At 40.1% G+C, this 24,523-nt stretch overlaps 1 protein-coding gene across 1 annotated transcript in view; it reads right to left on the bottom strand.

The window, feature by feature from the left end:
• Nucleotides 1-349: 349 nt before the first annotated feature.
• LBR (lamin B receptor) overlaps nt 350-24,523 on the bottom strand; it is a 34,856-nt gene continuing 10,682 nt past the window's right edge. Inside the window, exons 2-14 of the mRNA XM_024753147.1 lie at nt 22,047-22,224; nt 20,230-20,445; nt 18,210-18,293; nt 17,760-17,952; nt 16,224-16,420; nt 14,276-14,330; nt 11,390-11,581; nt 10,551-10,654; nt 9,515-9,640; nt 6,180-6,348; nt 3,293-3,373; nt 3,072-3,194; nt 350-2,333 (exon numbers count right to left, since the gene is read on the bottom strand). Coding sequence (XP_024608915.1) covers nt 2,173-2,333; nt 3,072-3,194; nt 3,293-3,373; nt 6,180-6,348; nt 9,515-9,640; nt 10,551-10,654; nt 11,390-11,581; nt 14,276-14,330; nt 16,224-16,420; nt 17,760-17,952; nt 18,210-18,293; nt 20,230-20,445; nt 22,047-22,211 — 1,866 coding nt within the window. The 5' untranslated portion in view covers nt 22,212-22,224 and the 3' untranslated portion in view covers nt 350-2,172. The remainder of the gene's footprint in view (nt 2,334-3,071; nt 3,195-3,292; nt 3,374-6,179; nt 6,349-9,514; nt 9,641-10,550; nt 10,655-11,389; nt 11,582-14,275; nt 14,331-16,223; nt 16,421-17,759; nt 17,953-18,209; nt 18,294-20,229; nt 20,446-22,046; nt 22,225-24,523) is intronic.

Genomic DNA, 24,523 nt, shown 5'->3' with positions numbered 1-24,523 from the left:
ATAATACAAATTCATTTGAAAGTATTACTGAGTGTATGATACTTTTGATCATTCCTCTATTTGCTCAAAGAGCAAATACTAAATCCATGACCACTGTCTGGGAGTTGGGACCCTCCACTAACCCCTTTCAAGCTCCAACTTCTGAGAGCCTCAATGCAAACAGCAGTTTGCAAGGGGTCCCAGTTTGCCTTGTGGTCCAGGAGGGTCCCAAAGGATCCTAGAAAAATACAGGACTTGGGTGGGGCGTGGTAATCTAAGGGCTCCTGTTTTGGTCCCAATGATCCCAGAGTGAGTTAAAAGCCCCCAAAAAAAAAAAAAAAAAAAAAGAGACTCCAAAGTGATCAAAGCAACATCTTATTTTCAACTTTATTTCCAACTTAAAACTTCATTATAAAACTTGTCAAATAAACATGTCAAAAACAAAATTAAAAACAAATTGTAGCTGATGATATCCAGAAACTGCAGCACTGTGCTGGAAACAGCTCTTTTCTCATTACCAAGGAAAGAATTAAAGGTCCTTCTTCCTCCCCTAAAGCTTCACTGGTGAATCTAGTATAGAATAGGCTGGGACGCCATTTTTTGACGCCAGGAGAGAAGCATTAAAAAAACTGCTTGCATACATCAGTACTAATAAGACACTGAAAATTTCACCAAAACGATGTTTAAAGAAAGACTAGAGGATGCGGAATGTTCTTCATGATCACATTAACGTAAGTTCTGTTATATACACTTCGAACTGCAGCGTAGAACAAACACTGCATATCTAAATGGCTCATATGTAAAATGTATAATTGAAAACCCAAACATATACACTATATTTATTAGATTCCCCTATGTTTAAGATTCTGGAGAACAATTTAACTCTGAATACGAAACCTTAGTGAATTTGCTACTGTTCCATCATAGGACAATTAATAATGAGACTGTATCAACTGAAGTAGCATCTAATGGCTAAAGCTACCTTATGCACAGCTATTAAACTAAAAGAAATGATTTTAAACTATTCCCTTAAATTGTATTTAGATGATAAATAGCTTTCTAAAGATGAATACAACACTCCTTTACAGGGAGTAGAGTTCTGTAAATATAAAGGCTACGCAAAATACAGTATAAACTGCCTGAACTAACAGTAGCAAAAACACAGTTTAATTTAAAAAGTCAAAAACATATAAAAATATTAGCCTTTCAGAAATGGCAAATTTTCCAACACCACTCTGTGTAAAAATGTTTAAATAGTGATGTTATTCCAAAAATATATATTTATTCTATTTTTCTATTTGCAACAGTTTATAAAGGCAAACAAACACCTGCGGTTGAGGTAGCAAAGCCAAATTCACAAACTTTGGATTAGGAAAAATACCCTTCCTACTCTTAATAGCATCTTTCATACAATATTAAATGAGTTCCACTTCTTTCAAAATGTTTAATTCGCATGTAGTACTTTACAAAACTTAATTTAAAATACTGCAAATGTTTGTTAAAAAGATACTTAGTCCCGAAAATTATTTCACATTCAAAATACTATACAGAAAAATCTGAAGTCCCCATATATTACATAAAAGCTATGTATTTACAGTTTCAAATGCAGTTTTACAAGTTGAGGTTAAGCAAACCACTACTAATGGTCTTCATTAAACAGTGTCCACTATCAATCATCCCCCTTCCCGTACAGCACTGGACAGAGAGGACCAGTTTTTACTTTCAAATCACATAGCTAGTAAATGATTTAATTTAAAGGGAAACAAATTCTATTCTCTTAATGCAATAAAATATAAATGTACTTTAAAATGTAACTGTTTTCATTTAAGAAAAACCAACTAGACAAAGGAGTCAAACTTTGAAAGGTAATCAAAAACCCTAAACATCAACAGTATTCCGTGCATTTGTAAGACTATTTTCTGTTTTCAGATTTTTAAGGATTGAAAACTTCCTATGAGAATGCAAATTCTAACATCTTTATTTATATTTTCCTTATGTTAATTGTTATGATTTAATAAAAATGAACACGGCTACATTAAAAGACTCACTACTTGGCTCTATAGTCCTGCCTCAAAAAGAAAGAGAAACATAAAGATCCTGTCAGTGCAACGAAAGGTTCATTTTGGGTTTTTTTCCTTTTTTTGCCAATGGAACCAAAACTGCAGGAGCATTTAGACAGCGCCTAGACCAGAATCAGTAGATGTATGGGAATATGCGGTACGGGACGCGCTGGCAGTACTTCTCCCACGCCAGGCCGTACTTCTTCCTACAGTGGCGTTCATCGCGAGCCTCCCGGTGCACCAGCAAAATGGTGAAATAAATCACGTAGAAATAAGGAAGAATGTGATTGAAACCTGGGGACAGCAACAGTAAATAGTACTAGGTATTTTTATTATCACTACACAACTACACAGTATTGTTTCCTGCTGGTCCCCAAATCGTCTAAAAATGGACCATCCCGTTACTTCATTTTCTCCAATGGGGGAAACAACTACACCGGTTCATAAAATCCCACTAGTGTGTGGCAGGAGGTAGTATTTGAATTAAAAGCTATTCAGAGAACAGTGATTAATCCACCCTAACAATCCTTCAAAATCAGAACCTCTGTATTTAAAGCAAATCTCCCCGTTTCCTCCCCGCCGGTGCTCAGGAAGAGGACGGCAGGCCACCCGTGAGGGGCAGGGTGGACAGGGCAGACAGCACTGCAGGGTATGGGCTGACACTAACACAAACAAAACAGAGTGCGCCTTTTCTTCTTCTTAAGAACCGGAGTTTTTCAGAATCTACGTACACTGAGTCACAAATATAGAAAGTTAATTTCTACATATTCTTCTTAGAAAAAAAGCTACCAGGCACAGCTTAAAACTTAAAATTTTGCTTGCAGAAGTTTAGAGTAAAACTTCAGGCTCGGTGAATTCCTAATTCCCCTCAGACGCTGGATGAGTGAGGTGCTGGATACACAAAAGCGCAGCGCCCAGACGGGGAACGGGCAACCCAAACCTCCAAGAGGCGACACCCAGACCCAACGAGCACACACACATCCTGTGGTGGCCGGAGAAAGAGTCAAATCAGTTCTCTTCTTAAATGCTTACCACATGGGAGGGACCATGCCAGGGCCATGATGAGATCACCCAAGTAATTGGGATGGCGAACAAAACCCCACCATCCAGAAACGAGAAGATTTTTTCCTGTTGAAGTATGAATGGTCTTTAAATCTATACAAAAATAAAAATACATTTTTAATGACCTCTAGACAAACAAGACATAAAATCTTTATGTGGTATAAATACTATAAATATAAACCAATACTTACGTGCAAGCTTTGGATCAGTGGGATTTTTCCGGAATGCATTTTTCTGAGAATTTGCACATCGGAAGATTACAAATCCACACACTGTAATTTTTTAAAAATTTCATTTGTTAACAATTTAGCTTTAATCTTTATTTAAAAGCATCTGTAATTTCATTTAGAAATTATTCCTGTGCTCCAAGGAAATTTGCAAAGTACAGAATAGCTTGATTTCTTAACAATTCAAAACCTCTCAATCTTAGGTCAAAAGAAGATATGATCCCGATATCTCACTATCGTACAGCTTTCATCATCTACCTTGAAGGCAAAACTAACAAATATAGTTACATCCATGAATAAAATCGAATGCAGCCCACATTACAATAAAATCAATACTGGAGTTCATCTGTTAGTTATGATACCTACTGGCCACAACATGAATGCTTTTTAAATAAAACTATAGCTCAGAATCTGCGCCAGAACAACTTGTACATAAACATATGCCGAATCCCACTGTACGCCTCCAAGTTGGTGGCTTTATTTCAAATTCCGAAATGTCAAAATTAAGAGGCCCTGACATATCACTATTTATTATCAGTCCTCAATAAAGCAGTAAGAAATAACTCTACTCCCTATTTTTAGCTTAACTGTAAAATATACATATCCTGTCTTGAATAACACACAGGCACGCTTAACCAAACCAATGAAGAAACTAAATCTTAGTTTCAACCAATAGCTTGAATTTCTTCTTCTACCATAAATACTGATTAGTGTAACAAAACTAGCAATATTTGAAGTCCAGTGCTAATTTTCCCTGCCCTCCCTCTGGCGGAGGTGTTTAACCAACAGTGAAACGAAAGAAAAGCCGTCCTGAAGCTAACCCACGAGCACCGAAAGAAAAGCCGTCCTGAAGCTAACCCACGAGCACCCGGCCAAAGTGTTCTCCTCGCTCGTCTCCAGCATCCACCCTGGCCAAGTGGTTCCCTCTGTCCGATGTATCTACCTCCCCATCCCACTTTTCCCCACTGCACCATATCCTCCAATAGGTTTACACTGATGTTCCCCCAGAGAGATGCACTCTCTACCTTAAACTCCCATCATATTCGGTCTGTAAGTCCCTCCTCTAGACTCTTCCTACTACTCAATGCAGTGTCTGAGCGTCTTATTTCTCCCGCTAGAATGCAAGCTCTAGGAAGGCAAGACCAATCTCCCTACTTTTTAAGGTGCTACCAGAAAGGGCAGGCACTCAACAGAAAAAATGAATCATTACTAAGACAATAAAATTTTAAGTGAACTTATTATTTTAAACTAGATTTAATAAATTTTAAAACCAAATGGTTTATTTAAAATTATGTTTAAAGAACCACTGAGAACCCAAGAAAGAAACATCCATTCTCTTTGTAAGATGCAAGAATCTTTTTATTACTCAACTCATCCATCACAGATTACTTCAAACCTGAGCCAATCATGGCCATTTAAAAGGGCACGCTTTTAGTGATCACTAATCACTAGAGAAATGCAAATCAAAACCACAATGAGGTGTCACCTCACACCCGTCAGAATGGCCTTCATCAAAACATCTACAAACAATAAATGCTGGAGAGGGTGTGGGGAAAAGGGAAACCCTCTTGCACTGTTGGTGGGAATGTGAATTGGTACAGCCACTATGGAGAACAGTATGGAGGTTCCTTAAAAAACTAAAAATAGAACTACCGTATGACCCAGCAATCCCACCACTGGGCATATACCCTGAGAAAACCATAATTCAAAAAGAGTCATGTACCACAATGTTCACTGCAGCTCTATTTACAATAGCCAGGACATGGAAGCAACCTAAGTGTCCATCGACAGATGAATGGGTAAAGAAGATGTGGTACATATACAAAATAGAATATTACTCAGCCATAAAAAGAAACGAAAATGAACTATTTGTAGTGAGGTGGATGGACCTAGAGTCTGTCATACAGAGTGAAGTCAGAAAGAGAAAAACAAATACCATATGCTAACACATATGTATAATCTACAAAAAAAGATGGTTCTGATGAACCTAGGGGCAGGGCAGGAATAAAGATGCAGACATAGAGAATGGACTTGAGGACACGGGGAGGGGGAAGGGTAAGCTGGGACAAAGTGAGAGAGTGGCATGGACATATATACACTACCAAACGTAAAATAGATAGCTAGTGGGAAGCAGCCACATAGCACAGGGAGATGAGCTCGGTGCTTTGTGACCACCTAGAGGGGTGGGATAGGGAGGGTGGGAGAGAGATGCAAGAGGGAGGGGATATGGGGATATATGTATACGTATAGCTGATTCACTTTGTTATACAGCAGAAACTAACACACCATTGTAAAGCAATTATACTCCAATAAAGATGTTTAAAAAAAAAAAAAAGGTCCAGGAAAGACTGAAATTCAATCCTGATTTTCCAAAAGAGCTCAAGGATCAGAGAAAACAAGTAACCTGTACAAGAATACACAGCTAGTGTCAAAGCTAGCATCGAGCCCCATTCTCCAGATGCCTCCTGCTACCTAAGATGATATCTTATTATGTCTGTGTCTTCGGTTCTTCCCTCCCATCAGCCTTGTTTTTCTCAGTCACCTCATTCTGATAAGATCTGTAGTTGTGTCCTATCGCTAGATAGCTGTTCCCAGTGTATAACAGCATTTTCTTGTACATAACTCTGCCATATTTGTCCCTTTTATAAACATGAACTTGGTTACTTAGTACTTAACTGGGTTGTTGGGACTAAGTGGTTATTTATCCATTTATTATAATAAAAAGAGCCATTCGGACTTGAAAAAAAATAAAAAATAAATAAAAGGGCATGCTATAAATATGTAGCTACCACAGCACAACAGACTCAGCACACACAATATTTAATACACAGAGACCGAAGTTAATACTCACGTTTCAGAGCAATGATTAGAGAAGCCACTGGCCAAGACAGTTCATTTGGATGACTGACTAAATAAAAGGCTTGGAAGCTGTAGATAAATGGAACCCACACTAAATCTCCAAAAGCCAGCATGAATCCAAATCCATCATGGATAATGTCCATGGTTGTCAACAGTGCTTCCTATAAGGGTATGGAGGGGGAGAAATTTTTTTTAAACTTTGGGGGACAAAAGCTTCTATGTTTAAAGTATTCAAATAAAGTTCTAGTTTACAGTCAAATTTATAAAGGGCTAAGGGAAAGTACGCCAACCAACACCGTTTTAAAGTGGGAGTGGGGATCTGGTTCCCTTGGCACGTGTATCATTCTGTTCTCCTGTCGCTCTACCCTCTCCCTCCACGATCCTGAAACAACAGAGCTGCCCACGCCCCTTGTGCCCCCATGCCTCTGCCTGGAACACCCCGCTCCAACTTCAGCTGAAGCCTCGCCCGTGCTGCTTTCCTCAACCCTCCCCCTAGACAAGGCACTTCTCAGATGCCACCACCCACCACCTGCTGAAGCCTGGAGTGACCACGTGACTGTCCTGTAAATGAGCAACTCTCGCTGCTAGACTAGAAGATGGAAGGCTGGGAGCATGGGTTTCCACCTGCCACCCCTGCACCCAGCACACATGCACCAACCCAACTTCTGATAGCAATCTGGCTTTTCATGTAGCTTTTCCACACTAGCCGGCAACATGGGAAAATGCCTGCCTCGCTGCTCAGGGTAAATCAGGACCTGAACGCACTCTTGTGTGGATCTGGTCAGCGCAAGCCAGCAGCCAGATCCCCCTGGACCAGAAACCTGCAGGCCCGGCTCCGGAAGTGGAGACGGCCCTGTCCAAGGGCATCTCTAATCTGCCTCTGACACCAGTACTCCCCGCTGACTAGAAAAATTAGCAAGTATAAGTAAGCTCTGCTGAAGAATCAAACCAACACGGACCTACTGTATAGCACAGGGAACATCACCTATATGCAAAAAGATCCTAAAAAAGAATGAATACATGTATAGCTGAATCACTTTGGGGCACACCTGAAACTAACACAACATTGTAAATCAACTATACTCCAATATAATTAAAATTTTTAAAAAATCAATATTCTAGGTTAAAGAAAAAGTGTGATAATCTCCAAAACGCATTTTTTTTCCCAGAAAGCAAGCAAAAGGACCATGGAACAGAAAAATGGATGCAACAACTCCAGGCCCTTTGGTTCACCGTCTAGTGAAGAGCGCCTATTCTTACGCACACGGGAGCAGGTACAAGAGCAGACCAGTGATGACGACAGGGCACACGGGAGTGGGCAGTGAGCGAGGGACAAGGTGTGAGCAGCTGGCGCCAGCAGGGGCAGAACCCTCAGCCCTACCCAGTTCCTGGGGCCTCAGGGGATTTGCCGGACAGCCAGCGGAGGCTCACAGGAAGGGTCGTTTATATTTAAGTTCGTATTCTCCACTTTCTGAGGTGTGGCATATCAACACGTAGAAGAATTTCTATCACCCAATCTAATAAGAAAATTATTAAGCATCTACTAATTGCCCGAAAGTGTGCTAGATACTAAAGAAAATCGTAAGATCAAGTCCTTTCTTCAAGAAGCCTACTATAATCTGGCTGAGATACTGATAACATGTTTAAAAAAATAACTTCCCAACTTTAATCCACTACCCCTGGTGAAAAACTGCCTTAACACTTTTGCCTTAAAATACAAACATTTTCTGTTAATTAACAGAAATCAATGTTTGTTTAAATCTCTAGAAAATGTGAATTTCTAAGTCACTTCAAAAGTGACTACCATGACACGACAGAAAACGAGAAGGAAGAATTACTCACCGCTGAAAAGCTTCCAGACAGGAAGTTAAAAAAAAAAAATCTCTGAGGTGATAAAGCAACAGAGGAAATATCACCTGACTTGTAAAATGTAACCTACCATCTTCTTAGGAACCCTTTATTACATAATCAAAGAAAGACCTACAACTGGCAAGACTAAGTGCATTTACAAGAATTGGGTTTTTTTTTTTAATTTGAATATGACCAAATAAGACAGTTTTTTAAAAACACCTTGTTGATAAAGCAACAGAGGAAATATCACCTAACTTGTAAAATGTAACCTACCATCTTCTTAGGAACCCTTTATTACATAATCAAAGAAAGACCTACAACTGGCAAGACTAAGTGCATTTACAAGAATTGGGTTGTTTTTTTTTAATTTGAATATGACCAAATAAGACAGTTTTTAAAAAACACCTTAAAGGAGATGGACCTTCTCTCAAAATGTCAACAGACTGCCAAGAGAATTTATTTTGTAACATTATGACATAGGGCTGCCAATTTCGTTTTCCAAACTGAAAGGAAACTCAACTTGGAATTTGGAGATGATGACAAAGATAACAGTAAATGATAAAACAGTTGTAAAATAGACCCAAGGAAGAAATTATTTTCAAGAGGAATATAGTTAGGTGAGACCGAGATTAGCCAACATTAACCAGTCTTCAAGTAGCAGAAAAAACTGACGATGTATCAACATATGAGAAAAGCCAAGTGTTAGGAAATTAGCTTTATTTAAACTGGTTTCCTCAGTATCATGATTTCTGGTTTTATATCCATCTAATCTAAAGATAACAGTAAATGATAAAACAGTTGTAAAATAGACCCAAGGAAGAAATTATTTTCAAGAGGAATATAGTTAGGTGAGACCGAGATTAGCCAACATTAACCAGTCTTCAAGTAGCGGAAAAAACTGACGATGTATCAACGTATGAGAAAAGCCAAGTGTTAGGAAATTAGCTTTATTTAAACTGGTTTCCTCAATGTATCATGATTTCTGGTTTTATATCCATCTAATCAGAGCTACTCTTTTATTCTGAAACACCAACAATAAAACATCTCCCCCTTTATTTAAGAACTATAAAGGGCAATCTGACAGTCCAAAGAACACTATCTTAACTCGACGATAATCTGTCCATCCATTTTCATCTGATAGAATCATTAAGAAATTAATGCTCATTAATTCATATAAATAAAGTTTTATTTGTATGAATCGGTCACACCCACAAAGCCAAGATCCACAGATCTTAAATATTTAGCAGCTGACATACACGGAAGTATCACCAAAGTTCTCGACACCTACCCTCTGTCAGTGCTCACTGTGTGTCAGCTCAATGCGTCACATGGATCCGCAACTCATTTAATCCTCACAAGCCTTGCAGGCAGGTTATGTTCTCCTCACTTTGTGTGGAAGAAGCTGAGGCTCAGAGGGGTCAGGTCAATCACCCACACTCAACGCCATCTGACTCCAAAGCTCTTAAAATTAATTACCTCATTCCAGAGAGCATCCACCACATACAAGAGCTGGAAACTGTTGACCAAAATCATTGCTAAGGATGGAACAGTGCGATGCTGTAGCTTCATCTCAGCCAAAAGCATCACCAGGTTAATGACCACCTGAAATAAAAGGGGCAGGTATAGTTTCTACAGAGAGAAAGGTGGTAACTTCCCAGCTGAGAAAGCTGCAGACACCACCTTACCGAGAAGCCACCATCAGTGATAAGACATATCGACCTCAGGAGTCCCTTGATAAGATGCACTGAGATGGACACTTATTCTGTGGTGTTCTTGCCGAAGACGTATAACACTCCAATCATGAGAAAACACTGGACTAACCCAAACTGAAGGACACTCTTACAAAATAACTGACCAGTATCTTCAAAAGTGTCAAGGTCATGAGAGACAAGGAAAGACTAGCAACTGTTACAGACTAGAGGAGACTAAGGCCAAATAACAAATAAATGCACTGTCGGACCCTGAAGAGGATTCTGGAACAGGAAAAGGCCAACAGCATGAAACATTGGTGAAACTCAAATAAGATCTAGGGATTTAATTAATACTACTGTAACAATGTTAATTTGTGGGCCGTTTTTCTTTTTAATTGCTGTTTTTTGTAACTATACTATGGTTCTGCCAGATGTTAATTAACATTGGGGAGAGTGGTATGAAGGAACTCTTTATTTTTGCAACTTGAACAAGTCTAAAATTAAGTCAAAATACATTTTTTTAAAGGGGAGGAAAATACATTTTTTCTTAATTCATACACTATTATTTTCCTACATAAACATAAACTGATATAATCAAAATAAAACAAACTCTTTTAATGTTTAATAACCTGTAACAGGGCATCTTATCCCTCTGGACTATATTTACAGCAAGAAAATATTTTAAGGAGACAGATTTATGCAATGCTGTGATTATTCCTAAAAACATACCACCCACAGCTTACTTTAACATTGTCTACAATCCTTTCCAAATGCAAGACTAATTTGTACTACTGAACTGAAATTTTTTAAAAAAGACATACCCATCCAATCAATCCGGGGCGCAATTCACAGAAGTATTTGAGATCAAAAGTACCAATCCGAGGATTTAACTCACGGCCAATGAAGAAATCATAGACAGCATTTCCTATGAAGGGAAAAGTCCTTATCCAAACAGTATTCCAAACCCAATTATGAGGCTTTAAAATTGCACTGCTGTCCACTCTCCAGGGTCACAATCCAATCACCTCCAGGAGCCTGGCAAACAGCCAGAGAGGAAAGGCATGGTGGTGAGAGCCAAGAGGGGCCGTGAGGACACAGGGGGCAGGGGATGCTGGCCCCATCCGGAAACATCCATGCTGCTATAGGCATGGGGCCTATGGGGCCAGATTCCTAGATTTTGAGGGAACCAGAGCTTTTTTAAATGTAGACTCACCATTTTAAAAATAAGCCACTTAATTTTTTTGAATGTTTAAGTACTTTAGGTTAGAATCAACCAATTTGTAATCTCTATTATTTGTTGGTTGTTTTTTTTTTAAAGGATGTTTACTATTTTGGACAAAAAATATTTGTCCTAAATTGTTATACTACTAATGTTACTAAAATGCTGTAAGTTGTTAAAATGTCTTACTGTCATCAAGTGACTAAAAAAAGGAAGAAGAAACAAATAGGAAAACACAAGGGGAAAAAATCAGATTTTCTTCCTTTTATTTTTCTCTAAACTTTTTCACCTTTTCCTTTTTTTTTTTTCCTATTTCTCTTCATCTCTCATAAACTGAAGCGAGAAGAGAATTCTATGAAAGCCTAGAAACAGATGCTGAGGGGCCAGTGGGGTGAGGGTGTGGAGAGGCATTTGTGGGACCCACGTTCTAACACTGCTCACCAGAGCTGGCCGGCGACAGTTCATCCCGGGGCGCTTTCAAAGCCCTGGCGTAGAGATAAACACTCAAGACCACAGAAAACACGGTGGCTGCAAGTGCACACTGAAGGAAATGACTGTACACATAATAAAGCTCTACATCCCAGAAGAAAGATGCTCCGACGAGTACAGATGTCAGGACAAAAGCGTAGAATCCTTAAAAGGAAAAAGGGGCGGGGAGGAGGGCCGAAAATTAATGTTAGCCCAGGGTTCACACTGGATTTACACCGTTATAAAATAATACAACATTATTTTGTAAAATCTTCGTTTCATTATTCAGGCTACACACATACAAATATATGAACGAGCAGTGCCCCTGAGGTTAGCAGCCTTCAATACAGATGCTGTATCTCGCACACAATTTGTGAGATATTCTCATACTTAAGTTATTATTTTTCATTGTGAACAGTCACCTGCTTTTAATGAAGAGAGAGCTGAAAAGAAGTGCACAGAAATTCACTATTAAAAAGCTGAAAAGAACCTCAAAATTCACATAATCCAAACCCCTGAGGTGAAAGTCAAATGGCTAATTATTGACAGAGCTGGGCCAAACACACATTTTAAAGCCTTTAGGGCAATGTTGGTGGTTATAAATTATAAATATTTTTACCCGAAATAACTTATCAATGAGGGTTTCAAAGGATCCTGGTCATACTCTACCTCCCAAAGACCTCAAGACCCTGCCCTCAAAGAAGAGGCCACAACCCAAATGTTCCCCAGGGCCAGGCAGGAGACCAAGGGGACCAGCCGAGTGGGGACGTCAGGGAGGGACTGTCAGGCCCACAGATGTTCATTCCGAAGTCAAAAGCACCCACGAGGCCCCGCAGGAGGAACTCCTGTTCCGAGCTAGCCCTGCTATGGCTCAACAGGCAGAAGCTGAGTGTAATGGCTGCTTTTTCTTTGGACCCAAGAAACAGTTTTCCTTTCAGGAGCTGAGTGCCTGCAAAAACTGTTCTCTGAGTAAGCAGTCAAATCACATTTGGATAAAAACAGTCTCACACAGAAAAGACATAGGTGTTATTTCTGTAAGAATTCTAAAACCAAAGCTTTTGTAAAGTCAAATGGTCATCTCTAATTTATTATTTAAGTCCACATTTTCCACAGTGTCAGGTTTACTCCGAAGAGTAACTTTTAACTTTTTAAACTTTCTTTAACTTTGTAAAGCATTCATTTAATGCTCATAAAATTTATGAATATTAAAGGAAAAGAATGGTAGATGAAGCAGTTTCTTGCTCTCTAGCCTACGTGGATTAAATTATTCAAAATGTCTTAGGACTCTCCTTAGTTGATGATGGTAAAATCTCGTAATACTAGAACCAGAGTAACGAGGAAATTTTCAAAGGAAGGATGAAGCAACTAGTTCAGCCACTGCCTGCCTGCTCCGACAGCTCTGAGCCCAGTACTAGTGTTCTCAGCCTCCGAGTGAGCCACACCCTCAGAGGGAAGCAAAAACAGAAAAGGAGAGCACTTAGACGAGAAGTAAGTGGGTACCTAGAGAGAAGCCCGCAAAACACGAACAGCGACAGACCTGATGGCCCAAAGGGAACACCCCACCCCTCCCCAGACTTGGCCTCACTGAGGCCGCAAGGCGCAGGAGAGGGTGTGTTCGAGATTCTAAACCTGGTTCCAGCAGCAAGGAATCTGGTAAAAGTAAACAAAGTATCTGACAGTAGCAGCAAGTCAGTGCTAAGCATCTACCAGGGGTCAGGCGCAGAGCTAGGTTCAACGCCTTACCCACTTGGCACAAGAGGCAGTCATCTAAAATACCTCTGGCTTCCCTTTTAGAGCCCAGTCGAGTGATTTCAGATACAGTGGATGCTAGATGAGTCACTGAAAAAAGTATCCACAGTTCGAAAGGTGAGAAGTGATAGGATTAAAACAGGCCAAGAATTAAAATTTACAATATAATTCCCAAGAAAAGGAAAACAGTCTACCCAGTCTAGTTAAAATGGAAAATCATTTAAGGATAACTACACTATACACGTATTTCTTAAAAGCAGGTTAACTGTACTTTATCAAAGTCTTCACGTGCCAAAGGTGGACTGTTCCTCTTACTCAGCACAAACTCCTACCCCAGGAGGTGCCCACGTCAGGAGGGACAATGCCCACTTCTTGAGACGCTCATCGAGACTTCCACTCCATCCACTCAGGGCTCCTACCAACAAGCGCCTCCTACAGGCCAGTTCCTTTGCTGGCACCACAAAGGGTACCACAACGAACACAGCCAAGTCCCTGCCCACAAGCCACCTTCTAGTGGGGAGACCCCAGTGAAGAGACAAGTACACTGATGTCAGGAAGACCTGTCATAGAGGAAAATAAAGCAGGGTAAAGGAAAGAAAGGGATCTGAGGGCTCCTCTGAGCAGAGACACATCAGGGATGAAGCAGCCAACACTTTGGGGGAAAGTTTTCCAGGCAAAAGCACTGAGAATGTAGCCTAGAGACGGCCCGGAGGCCAGTGGCTGGAGCAAAAGAGCAAGAGCTCCGGAGGGCAGGAGTGGCCAGGAAGCCCACATCGGTGCAGAACTTCTTAGGCCATGGGGATGACTCAGGATGATAAGATACACAGTCAAAATTGCTTCAATGAGCGATAAATGCTATTAAGAAAATAAAACTGCAGAGTGGAAAACAGTGACTGAGTGGCTTGTTACTTAACATGGCATAATTCTGACATATCGACTGCAGGTGCAAGCAGTTTACTTGCATGCTCTTCTGACTACTGAGAGAAATTTACCATTTCCTCCTCTGGCATAATCAGCTTTGACAGTTTAAAGAGTACAGCACCCAAAAGTCTGAGCTATCAAGTCATCAATTTGAGTCTTGGAAAAAAAAAAAAAAAAAAAAAAAATCACCATTTAATCTGTACTTGAGTCTTCTTCCATCAGTAAGAGGTGTTCCTTCTACAACCTTAAAAGAAAAGGTTTTTTTTTTAATTTAAAATTGTAAAAGCACAACACTTTACCATGATATACATGTCTTGTAAAATCACCTAAATTTCAACATGCCCAAGAAGGAGGATCATCTTTTAGTAGGAAACTTTAGTAACAAGTCTCAAAAATCTTCATGGCACGCCCTTAGGTAAAGTAATTCCACCTTCAGGAATTTATCTCAAATACAAATCTAGTAATGACTCCTCCGTGTACTGAGACTATTGCAATAGCCACTCTCCCCCAATGATCCCATGTCCCACCACAAGACTAGATGTGTTTTCAAAAACATGTACATCTAGTCGATCTCTAGCTCAAAACTCTTCAATGACTCCCCACTGCTTACAAAGCAGAATACAACTCCACTATCTCACGTTGGTGTCATCCTTTCAATCGGGTTCAACCCCACTTACCCAATCCCAAGGCCCATGTGCTATTTGATGATACAGACTCATATACTTACTTGCTCTGCTATTGATACATATACGCTCACTTAGTTATTCAATCATTTCATGTGATTCTTTTATCTCCAATAAGAGACCGAGAGCATGTCCACTGGACCATTTCATCTCTTCATCTGGATCACCCACAGCATCCCCATAAAAAAGGTACTCAAGAAACACACTACTTGAACAGGATGAGTTAAGAGAAAAAGTCCACCTGCCCAACGGCAGCTACATTTTACTCCCCAAAATAACTATTCAGAAATAGTGCAATTCGTTATAAATTGTAAAATACTAATACAGTATCACTTGCCTTGGGCCAAACTACTTTACCCTTTCATTAGCTATGAAAGGGAACCCAGGAGAAATGTAGTATCTGTCTGAGATTATAGGGTTAGCAAAACCCCACAGGCTAATTTCAAATGATCCTTATCTATTAAAGGTATCTAACAACTACTGCGTTGGGTTTTAGTCTGTGGGGAAAAAAATAGATATATAGCTATCTATATATATAGCTATAGATACAGACATATACATATATATTTTTTAACCATCAAAACTGCTTTTCTCAATAAATATTATCTAGTTTGAACTAGCTTTACCTGAGTTTATCTGAATTTGTGATTTTTTACTTTAGAGCCTTATCACAAAAATACCTGAAGGTTCACATCACAAGAGCCAATGTTATGGTAAGGTTCCAAAGTATTTCAAGTCTGCAGCTCTATCCTCCTATCACTGGCATTTGCCACTCCTAATAAAACTGATCCTTTGGTTTACAGACAGTTGGCAAACTTGCAAAGCTCTAAGAACAAGATCTTTAAATGAATTATTTATTGATTAGGGAATCTCATGTTCTTTTAAATATATCCAAGTAGAGTATTCTAATGAAAGAAGAAAAAACTACACTTAGCAATGAGGACAAGTTTTAAAGACACTGCATGAGTCTGAAAAGAACATTCAATGGTCCAGACAACAGATTTCTGAAAGAGATGAAAATCAGAAACTCATCATATTAAAAAAAAAAAAAAAAGAAAAAGTAAAAGATACGGACTAAAGTCCATTGAGCTCAGTAGCTTATCAACTGGTAATTTAAAATTCTGCATCTGAAATGACATATAGTGAGAGGGAATTTTTTTTCCCCAGCCACCTCTACCATTAGTCAGGCTATTTTGAAAAATGGCTTATTCTTCTCTATTTGGTTTGGAAAGATACACAAGAACCCTCAATCAGATTCTTTTAAGTTTCGCTTAATAAGTATGTGTTACAGAATACAAGAGTAAACGCTTAACAAACTAAAACTAAGTAAGTCTGGGTAGTTATGACCAAGGACAGCTTTTAACCTTAAAACTACTATAAATGTCTTTATATAAACATGGGAACGAGGGGAAGAAAATCTCATAATACCATACGCCCCACCAACAAACCCTTACCTTCCCAATCGGCAGTAAGTAGAACAGAGCCTGAAGGAAAAACCAGAGGAGGTAGGCCCCAAATACCCTGGTTTCCCATAAATCGTACAAAGCTGGCAGAGGAGGCGGGAAATTCAGAAGACTGGGCTCTTCCTGTTTACACATCAACAGCAACAGGAAGAGGAAAGCAGGCAGGCCAAGCATGATGAGAAAAACACCTGCAAAATAATCAGCGAACATTCAAGGCTCTAATTTCAATCCAGGTTATTTTATTTATTTTATTCTTTTCAAAAATCACTTGAATTTCTAAGGTCGAAACTCAAGTCTGGCTAGCTGTTTGAAACCAATTTTTAATGCATCATTAGAAAGTCTTAACTCTACCTGTCACATCCTGTGGGAAAGCAACCACAGGCATGAAGGTAGTAAAACAGCAAATGCCCAGCACTGAAGAGCTAAATTCCACCTCAGAAACCAAGCTCTAAAACATTTAAAATCCAACCACTATGGGAGCAAACATGTTGAAACTCCAGCAAACTGAAGATTGGAACATCTAAAAACTTGAAGATTGGAACATCTAAAAACTATCGGTCTGATCTTTAAAGAACAAAAAACTTTATACCCCTAAGTTTCCAACAATTAAAATAGTATCACGTTCACGTTACATGTGTGCAGACTTTTAAGCGATAATGGACACCATCTTTAACAGATTCAGTTAGCCAAGGGTTATAAATTACAAAATACAAAGCAGTTAAGCCATGCAGGATTTTGAACCATTTAACCAAGAAGTACTTTCTTTTACTAAGTCACAAGACCTCACCAGCTCCACCCACTTAATAACTCCAAGCCTCTGAATGCTTCAGATCTTTGACCCTCAAGAGCAACCTGTCTAACAGGTAGTGTAGACACCATGAACCCACTGGATGCATGCAGCTTATTCCCAGTGCTACTGCCAAGCCAGGCCCTGTCACTGAGATCTGATTATTAGCAGATTTCCCAGTCACGAACAGCTCACCGTCCTTCCTATATACAAGTCATACCAACCTTCCTTTCATCACTTCTTTGCACTTCTTTGCTCAAAACCTATTAAAAGATTGCTAAAGGGCTTCCCTGGTGGCGCAGTGGTTGAGAGTCCGCCTGCCGATGCAGGGGACACGGGTTCGTGCCCCGGTCCGGGAAGATCCCACATCCCGCGGAGCGGCTGGGCCCGTGAGCCATGGCCGCTGAGCCTGTGCGTCCGGAGCCTGTGCTCCGCAACGGGAGAGGCCACAGCAGTGAGAGGCCCGCGTACCGAAAAAAAAAAAAAAAAAAAGATTGCTAAAAGTTTCAAATATAGCCACAATGGCACCCTTTCTACTCCATGATAACCCTCAAAAATGCTCCTACTCGGGCCTTTGCACCTGCTGTCCCTTCTGACTGGAAACTCTTCCCCAGGCTTCCACCTGGCTCACTACCTGGCCGCCTTCAGATTTCTTCAGAGAAAGCCCTTTCCTGCTCACTTTATCGCAACCAGCGTTTGCCCACCCTGCCTGCCCTCCCTAGGCCGGTTCTGATGCCTACCAGGTACTCCTCCAAATTCTAAGTCCTTCTGCTGTGTGGCTGTCGCTTCAAAGGTTCTCAACGACGTAGGTCCTTTTGTAACAATTTTTTCTTCCTTTGAATCTATTTCTTTTAATTTGACCTCTTCTCTTCGTAGATGAAGGCTATACTGTGTAGGTATATAACTACTCTCTTGTGACAAAGGGAATTTTTCCTATTTAAAAAATAAAAAGTATTAAATATCTGTAGTCAGTAAGTATCATTAATGCTACCACATTAAGTAATTCAGCCTCTTAGTCTAGCCATATACACTAATAAGAATAAATTTGTTAAATTATACTCAGTCTTAATTTAAGAACAGAATCTTAGAAAAGATTCTAAGAAAAATGATGGTTTTCAATGTGCTTCTTCAGAGAAAGTCACTTTAACAAGGAAAAAAATTACCTGAGAGGAAAATGAACCCCTTTGTACCTGCGTGTTTTTGTGAGTTATGTCATTCCTCTCTATGTGCTCAGGCTCCCCGTTATATCTGTTGATGCTATTTCCAAATGGCTTCTAAATTGAAGAATATAAAACATTTTAACCATAAGAATGATAACTTAGTAAAAAGGTACATGATGGTAAAAGTTCAGTATTGTGAAACCAACCAAAGATTTTCACAGCCGTAATGCTGAAGAATTTCAGCCCACTTTTTAAAAAAATGAAATGGAATAAAATTGATTAGAATTTCCCAATCTTCAAGATTGGCTCTTACAGTAGAGGTTTCCACATAAGACCTTCCATCTTTTAAACAAAATTAGACTAAATCTTATAATTTCACTGTTCGATAACAGATGCTCTAATAATATTCACTATGAGAGGTAGATACAGTAAAAATTGGTAAATCAGCTCATTAACTGGTTAAAAAAAAAGAGGAAAAGACATTCACGGCCCCCAAACAGCTAATAACAGGAAATTAAGAAATAGTGGCTACTTATGGAGTATTACTAGTAACCTACAAACTGCCTACTTTCTGAATTTCATCTGTGTTATTTCTATTTAACCTTACATTTTCTCTCCCTAATGTCTCCTTTCTCAATTCAGTCTCTTTCCTTGAATGTCATTCTCTTCAAGCAGTGGAGGGAATTTCTTACTGACTGTACAGAGGAAGGACTTTCGCTTACAAAACATTTTCCAGGCAATGTATGGCTGAAATAGGTGACTTTGCTCTTTTAAAGTCACTGACAGATTAATTAAAAAGACAAATATATCTTTTGGGAGGCCAGCTGTCAAAAGACGGCATTAATATAGTATCAAGTTCTAGTTCAAATCAAGGTCTAACTGAGCAGTGACAGCATTCAACATATACTTAAGTTTACCAAAGTGCCAACGAGCCACTTAGCAGCAAACGGACCCACCTAAAAACTACACTCTCGGTTTTTCAAAGGTCCAACGTGTAATCCACAGCAACCACAAATGTAATCCTGTAACATAGCTAGTCAGCTGACCCTGAACTGTACTGACTGCAAATTGACGGGGTATTCACACAGTGAGGCAAGGTACTGCAAAGATCACAATTAGGAGTCCAAAAGAATAAGGATGATGTGATGTCAAAGCTACATGCAGGGCTTCCCTGGTGGCGCAGTGGTTGAGGGTCCGCCTGCCGATGCAGGGGACACGGGTTTGTGCCCCGGTCCGGGAAGGTCCCACGTGCCGCGGAGCGGCTGGGCCCGTGAGCCATGGCCGCTGAGCCTGCGCATCCGGAGCCTATACTCCGCAACGGGAGAGGCCACAACAGTGAGAGGCCCGCGTACAGCAAAAAAAAAAAAAAAGTGATGCAGGAAAATACAACACAGAAGGTTATGCCCAACATCTTAAAATTTAAAAATCTGACTACAAAACACTATGTAATAATCCAGTTTTTTAAGGTTATCAAAAATCTGTGTGCATTTTATCCAGAAAAGAGGTAACATTAAGTGAACAGAATAAACAACGACCTTTCTTCAATTCTGTTTATTTATAATTTCAATTTGGTCTACTATCTAAAATGTTCATTGTACAAGGTCCTCCAGGCTCTGCACACCCTACCTAATATTTCCAACCTTGAACTCTGAAAGTAAATTCCATTAAAATATCATCTCTGAATAGGGAAAGCAATCAAGTACAATGATACTAAGACAGCAAGAATATGTTTTTATAAGATACAGTTATGTCTCATTATTTTCTACATGAACTTTTATTCACTATAAAAACTATTCAGTTCAATCTATTTCAAATTTAAACACTGCTTTTTTTAAAAAAAACCACAATATTAAATTGCACTCATAACTTAAAAATGTTCTTTCTCATGGTATTTAAAAGCATTATACCTTCTATTCTTCCAAACATTCATTTTTTAATGTAATCTTTAATATTATTAACTGCAAATCACTTGAGTACACATAAAGGGGAAGACATGATTTGGGCAGATTAAACACTGTTGTAAAGTTGGAGATCTCCCAAACACACGTACCAATACCAGTGGAGTCAGTTTAACTTCCAATATTTCCTTCCTTGCTTCCTTCTTTGCTTCCTTAATGTCAGCCTGGTGCAAAGCTGAGACGGATGGGCGGGAACCTTTTGGGGGCCGGCCAGGGGATCGGGAGCGCGACCTGGAGCGGCTCCCTCTGCGTCTGGAGGGAGAACTGGAAGTTGAGCCACTTTTCCTTTGCCTGAAGGAGGTTAAAGGCTAGAGGGAGGAGAAAAGGCAGAGCTTCACCATAAGTCATAACACACGCAGACCCACACTGCCAGAGGGCAGCAATGGCAGTGACTGCGCCAGTGACTCTAAAACCACCCTGGGAACTCATGGGATCTGAGCATCCATCAGATGAGGCCAATAACAGCTTCAGCTATAATGACCCGTCTCTCCTGAGACCAAAGCAGACTTTCCACCCCTAACTCTTCTTTGAAGGTATTGCCAGGAAATGAATGTTCTAAACCAAGCAGTTGTACATTTTCCTAATAACATATGTAAGAGACACAAATAACATTGATTAAAACTGAGATGATAGGACAAAAAAAAAATTAGCACACAAACAATAACAAGAAAATTCATCTCAGTTTCACTCTGAATAAAACACGGTCAGATCTTGAAAACGCGTCCAAGACTGGGTTACTTAGCAATGTTTTACCCTGCCCTCACCTACTCCTAATATTTCCAGGAACCTAGACCTGAGGAAGGCAAACTACCCCCCTGCCCAAATCCCTCCCACCCAGTTTGGGTGGCACAGGAGCGAAGAATGGCTTGACAGTTCTCAAATGACTGCAAACAGAATCAAAAGAAGAATGAAACTTGGTGGCATGTGAGAGTCATGTGAACTTCAAATTTCAGTGTCCATGAATAAAATTGCATTGGGACACAGCCATGTCCACAGTTGCTCCTGCAGTGCACGAACTATATTTACAAGTCCTTTTACTCAGAAATGTTGCCAACCCCTGGTCTAGAGCACTCAGACTGTGATCCATAGGCTGCGGGCTCAAGAACTGTTTGTTACTGACCTGCAGCAAGGAATGAAACTGAGAAGAGATGGGCAGCAATTTTTATAGCATTTTGACAAAGCAATTTTATGTCTATTGAATCTGACAGTGAAAAGTTAGGGTTTTATTTTGTACCTTTCTTTTTCCCCCATTTGCCTAGTAATTACGGTATGTTACGTAAATACTTCTATACCATGAACCAGATATTTGCAAGCTCAGGTCCTCACCAGATAGGTTGAGAATCCTTGGACTCAAATCTAATTAATGTCACTCTCCTGATTAAATCCTCAGTGTCTGGGATGAAGCCCAAACCCCTCCAGTTCTAGCTCCTTCTTTCTCCTCCTCCGGCCCTCGCCCACCACACCCTTTCAGCATTGGTCGTCTGTGTCCCCCGACCCAAGCCTTTGGCATGCTGTCCGCTGTGGAAGTCCCCCCACCCCGTCATCTGAGTTTTCCCTATCTGTCCTCAGCACTCAGCTCTGAAAGCCTTCCCCAAAACCCAGTGCCCTTCCCTACCCTTGACGTGCTCCAACGCCACGCACGACGAACTGTCACAGAATGACAGAGTGCATTAAACCAGGGAGAGGACGATGTAAGTGTCTGACTTCAGCAGACTGACAGCTTCTTAGCAACAGGGCACTGTGCCTCATTCATACATTCCCAAAGCCAAAAAACAGGATCTGACCTAAAGCAGGAGAGTGACCCTATGCCTGCAGAGAGCCAGACCTGACTGCTCTAAAGCTTAAAAACCACACCTACAGTGATTTCCCAACCATTATAAACATGCTCTGTAAACCAAAGAGTGCTTACCTTGATATCACTCTCTTTCAATTCAAGTTCAGTTCCATCTTTGTACTTTACGTTGTAAAGCTGGGAGTTGCTGTCATGGCTCAGAACTTCTACTTCATAATAAAGTGAACTCCCGGGCCATCGACCTCTTACCACCTCACCATCGGCAAATTTCCTACTTGGCATTTTGAAAATCAGTCTGAATAGTTTTAAAAATAAAAAAATTAGAGTCAGCGCATACTCACTTACATTTGTCTTTTTTCATAGATTAAACGCTAAAATACAACTTTCCAAAATGTTTAACTGGTCAAGACTTTCAGGCTACAAAAGCCTCTAGAGGAGCGGGTGAACAACTCCTATTTTAAAGGTGAGAAAACTGAAGCTTAAAGATGTTAACTGTTTTGTTCAAGGGCATAGAAACAGATGGCATGAAGAGGCAGAGTCAGGACACAGAGGTTGTTCCTTCTGCTACACCATATCTCATTGGGAATCACTTTATACAGCCACTGTACTCGGAAGTGGCACTAAGGATTAAATATGACAAAACATAAAGGCTCCAAATGATGTGCACCATGCAAAACGCTACCCACCCACAGTAACTATACTTCTTTAATTAACGAGGCACAATCTCACAAAGGACACACATTTTCTGATTGATAACTCTGCATATACAGTAGTCCCCTCCTTATCCAAGAGGGATATATTCTAAGACCCCCAGGCATCCCTAGTGGATGCATGAAACCACAGATAGTACAGAGCCCCATACATACTGTGTTTGTTCCTGTACATACATACCTATGATAAAGTTTAATTTATAAATTAGGCACCGTAAGAGGTTAACAGCAATAACTAATAATGAAACAATTATAACAATATACTTTAATAAAAGTTATATGGAGGTGGTCGGTCTCTCTCTCAAAATATCTTAAAGACACAAATTTAATGCCTTTTCCATCTTAACTAAGCACTTAACCACACACTGTGGCCGTGACTTGCAGTTTGAGGTACAACAGCGAAACTAGCATGAATTTCTGTTTCCTTCTTCACAATTTCACAGACAGAAGATTCGTTCTTACCATAGGTCTCAGCAACCTCAGCATAGGATTTTTTTTCTTTCCCTATTAAGCCAAGAATTGTCACCTTTTCGCTTAAAGGAAGCACTTTACAGCTTCTCTTTGGCATATCTGAATTGCCAGCATCACTTCTCTTGTGTTTTGGGGCCATTATTAAGTAAAATAAGGGTCACTTGAACACAAGCACTGTGATATCTCGACAGCTGATCTGATAACCGAGATGGCTACTAAGTGACTAATGGGCAAGATGCGCTGGACAAAGGGACGATTCACATCCCAGGCTGGACGGAGAGGGACAGCCCAAGATTTCATCCCGCTACTCAGAGTGGCACACAATTTAAAACTTGTGAACTATTTATTTCTGGAATTCTCCATTTAATATTATTGGACCTCAGGTGACCACCTCAGAAAGTAAAACTGCAGATAAGGGGGGATGACTGTAGTCTTACAAAGGCTTTAAAGATGTATTATCTAATTTTTAACAAATTACCTTTACTAAAAACAGTAAACTAGGCAACAGACTGGGAAAATCAAGGCTGTGTAATTAGCATTACTATAACCTACCAACAGGGAGACAATATAACTCCAAATCTAAAATGAATAGCAAATTTGGGGTTTTCACCAAGCTTTCAAGTCTTAACAGCTGAAGTCTCAAATGCCTACCAAGTAACTGCCAACCACATACCTGGGCCAGCATCCTAGCTCTTTTTTCAAAAGCCTACAGCAGACATCAACCCCCAGTTATAACCCTCTTCTCCACTGAACCAAAACGTGGCCCATGAAGCCTGGTATGAAAACAACACTCTAAGAAGCCACAAGCAATTTGCAGGATTACATAAGGCCTGTTTTTCAAACATCAACTGACTGCTGGGTGCTTCAAGCTCTTAGGTAGTAATGTTTCTCCCTCCTCGGACCAGCAGATTCACCTTTCCACAGGACAGAACCAGTGCCTGCCGACAGCTCCAACACCAACTGAACTAGCTGGGCCTCGTCTAAGAAGCAGACAGGAGAACCCAAAAATCTCTCCTTACGTCACCCTCATCCCACCAACTAAGCAATTCCTGAAACATCCTCTGGGCACATAAAGATACAATCCTCACCCGGCTCCTGTCAACAAAAACAACACTTGAGAACTTCTGAAGACTCTCCAGAGTTAAGAAAGGAGAAAGATTACTACACCCCTCCTGAGAAAAAGTCTTTCCCAAGCACATTTCTTCACTGTTAATCGCCTGAGGAAAAAACTTCACAAGCTTCACTTGCTTAGATAGATAGGAGCTAGGTCAGTAGATGAAAGAAAACACAGAGACTTAGGTGGTGATTAGAGGATGTCAGTCCGTTTACACATTAGGTACAAGAGATGGCTTTCTTCCCAAACCTACCTGAGATAGCATCACTGTGGTAATGAGAAGGTTTGGGCTTGGTGGG

The sequence above is a fragment of the Neophocaena asiaeorientalis genome, unplaced genomic scaffold, assembly GCF_003031525.2.
Source record: "Neophocaena asiaeorientalis asiaeorientalis breed wild unplaced genomic scaffold, Neophocaena_asiaeorientalis_V1.1 scaffold634, whole genome shotgun sequence".
Classification (NCBI taxonomy): Eukaryota; Metazoa; Chordata; class Mammalia; order Artiodactyla; family Phocoenidae; genus Neophocaena; species Neophocaena asiaeorientalis.
Note: the sequence above shows the minus strand (reverse complement) of the source record. Positions and strands in the feature narration are given on the sequence as shown.